The sequence below is a fragment of the Eumetopias jubatus genome, unplaced genomic scaffold, assembly GCF_037043125.1.
Source record: "Eumetopias jubatus isolate StellerSeaLion01/CBP00866 unplaced genomic scaffold, mEumJub1_p1.0 scaffold_13, whole genome shotgun sequence".
NCBI lineage: Eukaryota > Metazoa > Chordata > Mammalia > Carnivora > Otariidae > Eumetopias > Eumetopias jubatus.
Genome location: NW_028274819.1, coordinates 5,292,482 through 5,301,897, shown reverse-complemented (window position 1 = coordinate 5,301,897; position 9,416 = coordinate 5,292,482). Strand labels below are relative to the sequence as shown.

Here is a 9,416-nt window from a genome sequence, read left to right as displayed (position 1 = left end):
TCTCACCCCGTGCGCTTTTACGTCACCTTTCACCGGTTCAACAACCTTCCCCCGGTCTGCGCATGCGCCCTCCTAAAGCCTTCGTTTGTTCCTATGGCAACGGATCCCTCACCAACGCCACCACCGCGCCTCTACCAATTTGCCTCGTCCTCCGGTCCAGGCTGATGTTAGGTCCGAAGGCGACCTCAAAGACCCCTCAACCTGTCCCCCAAGACTCCGAGCCTGTGCCTCATACTGACAACAGCAGGAACGCTCACCTCCGTTGAATACTCACCGCACGCCGGGCCCTGTACCAGACTGATCGTGGGTGAGAGCACCGATTGGAGTTAGGCTGATGGTTCGAATCTCATACCACCCCCATCAGCGATTTCCTCTTGGGCAAGTTACTCACCCCGATATGCTTGGGTTTCCCCATCTTTAAGATGCGGACGTTAATAATAACTATCTTACAGGGTTGTTGTGTGGATAAATGAATATTCCTAAGGAGCTTGTTTCATTGTCCTCTTTACTGTCCATTTCTCCATCCAGACCCCTCCCCTCAAACCTCATTCCTCACAACCCTAGATCTTAGACTCTCCTCCAAACAGTAACCCTTTCTGCCAGGCTACTTCTCCTCAAAACTTCACTGGCCTTGTGTACCCTTCATGCCCCGGGTCTAGATTTTCCTCATCTCCAGGACATTCATTCGTTCATCCAACAGACATTTTCTTTCTTTCTCTCTTTCTTTTTTTAAAGATTTTATTTTGTTTGAGAGAGACAGAGCAAGAGCACGAGCAGGTGGGAGGAGCAGAGAGAAAGGGAGAAGCAGACTCCCCGCTGAGCGTCAGGGAGCCCGATGGGAGGCTTGATCCCAGGACCCTGAGATCATGACCTGAGCCAAAGGCAGACGCTTCACCGACTGAGCCACCCAGGCGCTCCAACAGACATTTTCTGACTCCATCTTCCATCCCAGGCCCTGTGGCGAACACTGATGATACAGAAATAAACTGGCCATGGCTTTTGTCCTCAGGGAGCTCCTAGACTCAAGGAGAGACAGACAGGAAAGCAAAGACACACTGTACAGTAAGTGTGGAGACTGGTACAGGATGCATTGGAACTTAGAGGAAGGAGCCTGCTTGGTGACATCACAGGAGTCTTCCCAGAGGAGGTGGCATTCAATTGGTGAATGAACAAGTAAACTGTGATATATCCACAAAATGGACTATTTATTCAGCAATGGAAGGAAATCATCTAGCCATGAAAAGACACAGGTAGGCATTTTACTAAGTGAAAGAAGCCAGTCTGAAAAGTCTGACATTCCAGAAAAGAAAGATGTATACATAAGGTAAACAAATCACTGGTTGCCAGGGGTGGGGAGGGGTGGAATTAAATGGGTAAAACGGGATTTTTTTTTTTTTTAAGACAGTGGAACTATTTTGTATGATACTGTAATGGTGAATACAAGATACTAAGCATTTGTCATAAAGAGTAAACTTTAATGTATGCAAAATTAAAGAAATCATTGAGGAGGTCAGGGGATCCCAGGAGGGAACGCAGAACGTGACAAAAAATATATAAGATAATCCTAGAGCATCTTATAGTACCAAAACGTAAGAAAATGCTAAAAATACAAAAAACAAAAAACCCCCAAACCCCAAATGCCACCATGATGGGTACATGCCAAAGGCACACAGGAGCCTTTGAAAGGCTTTGGCCAGTGGCCAAAGCTGGAGCGATTTGAAAATTTAAAGTGTTGGATTATAACTTGTACAAAATAAATACCTATGAGCCCAAATATAAATATATGTATATATATATATTTGAATAAATAAAGGGGGAGAAGAGACAAATCTATATAGAAGAATTCCCAGTAGTTTATGTAGGTACTCTGCCCTTAATAAGGTAGGTTGTAACCCCTACCCCTTCCGTGTGGGCTGTACATAGTGACTTTCTTCCAGAGAGTGTAGTACATAATGGGAGAAAGAAAAAGTAATTTTATAGTGTAGAAATGTGACACTGCCTCACGCCAGGTGATCAAGGTCCACATCAATAGTGATGTCATGTTGGTAGTATGCACCCTTAATTGGATGGCTTGAGAAGGGCACTTGACCTCTGTGGTCATCCTCCTGCCAACCCATAACCCCAGACTAATGAGAGGAACATCAGACAAATCCCAATTTAGGGATGTTCTATAAAAGATCTGACCAGTCGTACTTAAGACTGTCAAGATCATAAGGAAACAAGGGAAGTCTGAGAAACTATCACAACCAAGAGGAGTCTGAGAAGACATGATGCCTGATGTAATGTGGTGTCCTGGATGGTATTCTGGAACAGCAAAAGGATAATCAGGGAAAAAATGATGAAATCTGCATAAAATATGGGCTTTAGTTAATAACAGTGTGTCAGTCTTAGTTCATTAACTGTGACAAATGTACCATTCTAATGTGAGATAACTAATAGTGTGTGATGGTTAATTTTAGGTGTCAACTTGCCTGGGTCACAAGTGCCCAGATAGTTAGTCAAACATGATTTTGGGTGTGTCTGTGAGGGTGTCCCCGGGTGCAATTATCATCCATTGAATTGGCAGAGTAAAGATATGGCCCTTCCCATGGTGGGTGGGCCTTATCCAATCAGTTGAAGACCCGAATGGCACAAAAAGGCTGAGTAAGAGGGAACTTCACCTGCCTGACTGTTGAGCTAGGACATCAGTCCTCTGCCCTTAGACTAGAACTGACACCATCAACTTTTCTGGTTCTCAGGCTGTCGGGCTCAGACTGGAACCGAACCCCCAGTTCTCCTGGGTCTCCAGCTTGCTGATTGCAAATGTTGGGACTGCTCAGCACCCATAATCACCTGAGCCAGTTCCTTGCAATAAATATCTTTACACACACTACACACACACGCACACACACACACACACACATACACACACACACGTATCTCCTGTTGGTTCTGTTTCTCTGGAGAACCTTGACTAACGCACAGGAGAAGCTGCCGAGGTGGAGTGTATACAGGAACTCCCTGTACTATCTTCAGGATGATTGTGTAAGCCTAGAACTGTTCTAAATAAAAGAAGTGGATGCAATATCATGATGTGGGTGATGGTTACCTGAGCGCACACACATGTAAAACTCATGAGCTGTACACTTAAGGTTTATTCACCTTATTGAATGCTATCATCAGTACTCAAACTATTTAAAGGGGACTTAATGTAAATCTGACTTTCCAGCTTCTTTCGGAAAATCAGAAGATCTCAGAGTTCCAGCCTGCTTCACCTGGCAGCAGTCGCTGGGGTTGGGTGGCAGGTGCCCCCTTTAAGCAGAGAAGGGGCTCTTAACTTGGCACAGTCTCTGCCTACTCGCTGTTCCTTCCCGGCCCTGCTCCCAGTTCCAGCAGTTACCTTGTTGGGATCTTCCGGGCCAGCAGCGTTTTTGGGGTAGAAGGGCACGTTTGGTGCCAGCAGATACACGGCAGCCAATTAAGACCATCCCATCATTGCCTCCCGCCCCCACCCCAACCCCAGAGCCTGCCAGACTGGGAGCCGGGGGGCAGTGGGATTCTAGTCTTCCTCCGACACACTTCCATACTACCCCCCAGCCCCCGCAGAGGGGACAGACATCTCAGGCAGAAATGCCCTCTGTTCCGGCTGGTGGAGGGGTGGTGGGAATGAGAGTGGATCACAGCTCCCAGAGAAGTTGTGGGGCTGGGGCATCTCCTCCTCATCCCCAGGCCTGCCACACTGGCAGGAGAGAGCCCATAATTGAGTATTAGGATTAATTGGGATCTGCTGGGCGAGTGAGTGGTGCTGAGGCTGCTGCAGCCAACCCTGGCACCTCGGTGTCCAGGCTCTGGGCTGCGCGGGACACCAGTAACCGCCTGCCTTCTCCGTCCCAAGGCCATCTTGTGGGCAGCGGCGATGGTGAAGCCGAGGCAGTGGTGCTGAGAGCTCCCGCCCCTTCTTGACCAGGAGGTCAGGGCTCCCCTCCCTCCGGCGGGCGGGCACAACAGTGGGTCACGCAATGCTCTGCAGAGCAGGTGTTTGCTGCAGCTAGGAGAGCCTGAGGCCTGGGGCCTCCCTGACTCCGAGGCACCTTCTCCCGTGCACTGGAGCCAGGGGGTGAGTCCCACCTCTGCATCATCCTAATTGTGTGTGACTCTATGCCAGCCCTCATCCTCCCAGAGCCTTCTGGTGCCGGGAGCAGGGGCCGGATTAACCTGGGGACAATGGGGGTGTGTGTGTCACGACCAGTTCCTGAACAGGAGGAGTGTGATGCAACGCAAGTCACACTTTGGGAAGAAGAATCTGGCAGCACATGCCAGGGCATGTGTCGCCCTGGGCCTGGCAGGAGCCTTTTTTAAAGGATGAGGGGCCGAGTGCATCCCACCTCTGGGAAAAGCAGGTGGCGTTTCCTGACACTTGTTCTGGGATGGGCCCAGGATCCAGAAAAGGCCCCTGCTCACCTGGAGTTCACAGTCGAGGGGTCTTACAGCCCAGGACTTAATTTTGGGGGGCCAAAGACTGGGTCCTCAAGAGTACAAAAGTGAGAGGTAAAAGCCATCTCTCCAGGCCCCAAGATACTTTATTCTTAGAGAGACAGGGATGGGCATGGGGGCTTGGTGAAGCAGTGGGGGTGAGGGCAGGCCGGGGTGTTACACACAGGCAGGGTAGGAAGGAGAGGGGGAGGGTCATTTGGAGGCAGGGGGCTTCCTGGCTGTGGTCCCAAGTCCTGTCTGCTGTCTCCAGCTTCTGTGCAGGCTCAGCGAGACATCATTCGCACAAACTCTGCCAGGACAAAGCCAAGGTTGCAGGTCTGCTCTCTGGAGCCCAATCGCTGTGAGACCAACATACTGGCCTTGAGGTGGGAGGGAGTGCGGTCCAGGGCGGGGCCTGCAAGGGAGTCTTCTGAATCTGGTAGGGAATAGGCCTTTGGGCTAAGAAGAGGGGCTTTGTTTTATGGGGAAAACAAGAAACAAAAAAACAAAACCCTTGTAACTAAACCTATTTCCCTTTCTGCTTTGGCTGCCAGGAAGCTCAGGAACAACTTTGGGGCCTGCTTTGGAGAATTCCTACATACTGATTTTCCTTGGCTTCCTATTATTATTTAACCCTTGTTTTCGCCCTGTGGGAATCCAGCACAGAGCAAGAACTGGGTTCTGGTCAGCTCTCCTGGCTTCACATCTCGGCTCCATCCACATCTTTTGCTAAGCATTCACACTTTCCTAAGAATTGACTTTCTTGTCCTGCTTACGGGGAGAGGACATAGAGTGCTCAGCCCGGGGTCTGGCACGCAGTGACAACGCTCCTTTTATCCTTTCCTTGCCTGTTAAAAACCTCCCAGGGCGTGTGGCACTGAAGGCGGAGGGCGGCGGGTGGTACCTTCAAAGTCCACCAGGCCGTCCCCGTTGAGGTCAATGTCATGGAGGATCTCGTCCACCTCCCGCTGGCTGAGGCGCTCCCCCAGCAGGGCCTTGAGGGCTGCGCGCAGCTCAGCCAAGCTGATGCAGCCGTCCCCGTTGGTGTCAAACTGTGGTAGCGTTGGTCGTGGTGTTGAGTCCCCGATCGAATCATTCATTCACTCAAGCCTCACTCACAGCAGACCCGCGGCCCCCCGCCTGCCCTCCAGCGCCAGTGGCCGTACCTCCCGAAAGGCGTCCCGTAGCTCCCTGACGCCGATCATGTCTGCCGTCTCTGCCAGCAGCTTGGGGCCCATCAGCTCCACAAAGTCTTCAAAGTCCAACTTTCCACCACCTGGGGGCCATGCCGTCAGAGATCTCAGCAATCAGGGACCCCTGCCCAGCCCTGGCTCCCCCTGCCCGCCTCTCCTGGCGTCTGGCTCTCTCCCCTGCCCCACTAAGTGGGCCCTTCCCTCTAGCGGGGGCCCAGGCTGGATCATCTGTGTTTTCTGGTGGTTTCTCTTAATTTTCCTGAAGACTTTGGTTGGGTTTAAGTCCTGGCTCCCATGACCTGGCTCTGTGACCTTAGCCAAGTCACTTAAGCTTCCAGAGCCTCAGTTCCCTCATCTCAAAAATGGGGATGATGGTCCTTGCCCTGCCCACCTTGTAGGGGATGGTGAGATGCTTCAGAGGCAGAGAAAGTGCCTTGAGAATGAACAGGGTCCTGGGCTCTGGGGGCCAACCTGTGTGGGTATCTGCCTTTCCCCGGGTGGCCCAGCTGCTTGAGCCGTGGCCATGGTCTCTGGAGGACTGGGGGTGGGGCAGGTCTGAGGCACATACTGATTTGCTGTGAGATCTCGATGAGCTCCATCTCAGTGGGCATGTAGCCCAGCGTCCGCATGCAGGCGCCCAGCTCCCGGCAGCCGACGTAGCCGTCCTGGTCTCGGTCAAACTCCTGGAAGGCCACCTGCAGCTCTGCCGGGCAGGGTGGGGTCAGCTCCTCCCACACGTCCCCCTGGACCCCAGCCTGGACCAGCACACCCTTCTTCTCTTGGTCTAATCACTTCCTCCTTGTAAACATCAGTTTCTCTGCCACTTGAGCATCTTGGCACATGCTATTTCTTTAATTCATTCTTTCAACAAATATTTAAGGAGCACCTACTATGGGCCAAGCTCTGCTCTAGGTACTGGAGATATGGCAGGAAGGGAGGGAGGGAGGGGAGGGAAAGGAAAGGAAACAATCCCTAGCCTCATGGGGCTCACGTTCTGGAACACTCTACCCTCTTCTGGTCCTTATGTCACCTACTCATGAAAGTCTTCCCTCTACATTGGGTCCCCTCCAGCCCATTTGTTCATTTCCTTGAGAGCACTTAGCACCATTTATACTCATAGTTGACTTATTGACATCTGTCCCCGGAGGACATGGGCCACATCTGTCCAGTTTGCTCCCTTCCCCGGTGCTCCCGGCACAGGGCTAGGCACACGGTAGGCACCCAGGAGGTGTTTGCTGAATGAACAAATATGAAAGTGGCCCTTGACCCGCCTGGCAGATGAGATCTGGGAACTGGCACCTGGGGGCTCTGTCAAGCCCTCCCCGTTCAGTCTGGTCCCCATCTCCTCGATCTCCCGCAGCCTCCTCCTTGTCCCTAGTCCCTCCTGGAGACTAGCTGAGGCCCCACCCAGTGCCCACCCCTCTGGAGGCTCTAGCCTTTTCAAAAACCCTTTACCTTCGATCTCCTCTGGCCGCAGCTCCCGGTCCTGGGGGGCACAGAGAGGTTAAGAATTCCCCGGACCACCCAGGCACCTGCACCCCTTCCTCTGGTTCTTTGGGGCCCCCCACTCAGCACCCCCAATGGGACGGGCAGGGCCTGTGTCTGTCTGACATTGCTCAGACCTGCTCCTACCCATTTCTGCTGACTGGCCTGGATGTCTTGGGCCCCCCCCTTCCCTGCCCCCTGCCCAGATCTTTCCCAGGGCCCATCTCCCGCCCCCACCCTCTTGTAGGGCTCAGAGCTCCATTTGCCAGAAGTGGATCTGGGGTCGGGCAGAACCTCAGACTTGGCCCCGGGGACCTCAGTGTCATTGTATGTCTCTTGTTCTCTCTCTCTGCCTCTCCTGGAGGCCCTGCAGCCTCCCTGCCCACCCCCTTGGTGGCTGTCTCTGAGGTTCTCCGGGTCTCTCTCTGTCCTCTCCTCTCTCTTTCCTGGGTCTTCCCCCTGTTTGAGCTTGTTTCTGTGTCTCCACTTTTCTTTGCCCCACCCCCTGGATCAGTGTGCCTTTGCTCCGAAGACCCCACTCCATCCTCTCCCCCCTACTCAAGGAGAGGCAGAGAGGAGGCGAAGGCAGGGGCGGTTGTACATACGAGCTGGGTGGCGGCGATGCTGGGCCGCAGGAAGATGCAGGCGGGCCCCACCAGGCTGTTGAGCACCGAGTAGCCCTGGATGCCCGGCCCTGGGCCCCCCTGCTCCTCAGGGCCGGGGCCGGGGCCACGGCTGTGGCGGGAGCCCCCTGGGGGGGAGCTGGGCCACTGCCAGTGGTCCTGCAGCAAAGCCAGCTATGAGCTGGGGTAGCGGCCCCTCCGCCCTCATTTACCAGCCTCTCCCGTCTTTGGATCCTGGCCCAGGACAGTGAGGGCTCTCACCCATCAACACTCTAGGCTGGAAGTGTCCATCCCCTTATTGTTCAGCTGGGCCAACCGAGGCCCCCTGAAAAGGAAGGGACTGGGCCAAGGTCACTCAGAAAGCCGGTGGCGGAATGGGACCTTGAGCTCAAGCTCTGCACGTCCCATCTCTGACTAGCAGAGGGCAGGGGCAGCCGGCACAGGCAGCTAGATGGGCAGCTGGGGGGCCTGATGAGCTTGGCAGGGAAGGCCCAGTGGTCCTTGGGAGGGGCTAGAGTCTGGGGCCTTCCCCGGGGAAATCTGGATTGGTCTAGGGCAGTGGGAACCAGCCCCTCTATCCCCCTGCCGTGCTCTATGTCTAACCCCAGCCCAGCCCTCACACGGGGCTCTGCCCACCCCACCTGACCCTTCCAGGCTACAGCCCGGTCTCCTGGCCTTGGCTTCTTCCCCTCAGCCGTCCTACCTTCGGGCCCCGGTGTCGAGGCCGCTTGGCACAGTTTCCCATGGGCTCCTGAACCATGCCAGGCCTGGAGTCCTGGGGGCAGCCCAGGCCTGGGCCTCAGCGGATGCTGTGGGCTCCTGCCAGCCCCCAGCTGCTCCCAGTGAGAGTCTGGGAGCATTGCAGGGGATTTTCCTAGGGTTTTGTGGGGAAGATTGGGAGCGGGTGGGCAGGCGGGGAGCCCTGGGCACAGGGGCTTGGGTCCTAATCCAGGATTATCTCTGAGCATCTCTGCTGATGAGGGGGGCCACTCAGGACCCAAGGCCCCCTGGAAGGCACAGCCTCTCTGTGCTCACTCCTGAGGGTCTTCCAGATACCCCCTCTCCAGCGCTTTCTCCCGCAACCCCTACCCATAATCTCCCCCAATCAGTAGAGATTTAATGTCTTCAGAAGCAGGGCCTGGACCTGGGGGGAGGACATCAGGTGCCCAGTGTGCCGGGGAGGGCCGGAGCACCAGCCCTCTGTATGGACTCAGCACACCCTCCCCCTACTCCCCATCCCGAGAGGAGGCAGTCTTGGCCCAGTCCAGGGGTTCCTGCCCCTCTCTGCCAGGACCCTTGCTCTCACCTTGGAGCACCTGCCCACCCTGGCTGCCCTCAGCACTCCTGCCTGGACCAGCGCCCTGGCCCTTGTACTCAGGTGAAGAGTGGAAGGGGGCCAACTCTGGGAGCTGTGGGCTGGATGCAGGGCTCAAGTGAGGGCAGAAGTGGGCAGAGACACCAGCCTCCTGGGCAGCTGACAGACCCCCTGAGCCCTCCATCAAAATGCACGTCCCGGGTCTCCTCCCTGAGCTCTGCCCTGGATCTGTCCTACGGGGCCCCCGTTAGAGTGTGGGGTCCCCGCTGTTCCCTTATGGTGCCCTCAGATGCCCGACACCCCTGTGCCCTTTACCTGCCCGTAGGCCGCCTGCACCTGGGCCTCCAG

At 54.8% G+C, this 9,416-nt stretch overlaps 1 protein-coding gene across 1 annotated transcript; it reads right to left on the bottom strand.

Annotated features, from left to right (window-relative positions):
* Nucleotides 1-4,736: 4,736 nt before the first annotated feature.
* CABP2 (calcium binding protein 2) lies at nt 4,737-8,513 on the bottom strand. The gene is made up of 7 exons (XM_028118422.1): nt 8,457-8,513; nt 7,736-7,912; nt 7,101-7,131; nt 6,214-6,348; nt 5,619-5,728; nt 5,357-5,504; nt 4,737-4,762 (listed from the first exon to the last, which is right to left on the bottom strand). Exons 1-7 carry the CDS (start codon nt 8,511-8,513, stop codon nt 4,737-4,739), a joined length of 684 nt encoding a protein of 227 aa, XP_027974223.1.
* Between the last annotated feature and the right edge of the window lie 903 nt (nt 8,514-9,416).

Excerpts from the sequence above, each read along its gene's own strand:
- CABP2 (XM_028118422.1), bottom strand. The coding sequence starts at position 8,513 with ATGGTTCAGGAGCCCATGGGAAACTGTGCCAAGCGGCCTCGACACCGG. Across the intron at positions 7,913-8,456 it reads CTCGACACCGGGGCCCGAAG|GACCACTGGCAGTGGCCCAG; the intron begins GTAGGACGGCTG and ends GCTTTGCTGCAG. Across the intron at positions 4,763-5,356 it reads CGGCCTGGTGGACTTTGAAG|AGTTTGTGCGAATGATGTCT; the intron begins GTACCACCCGCC and ends TTGTCCTGGCAG.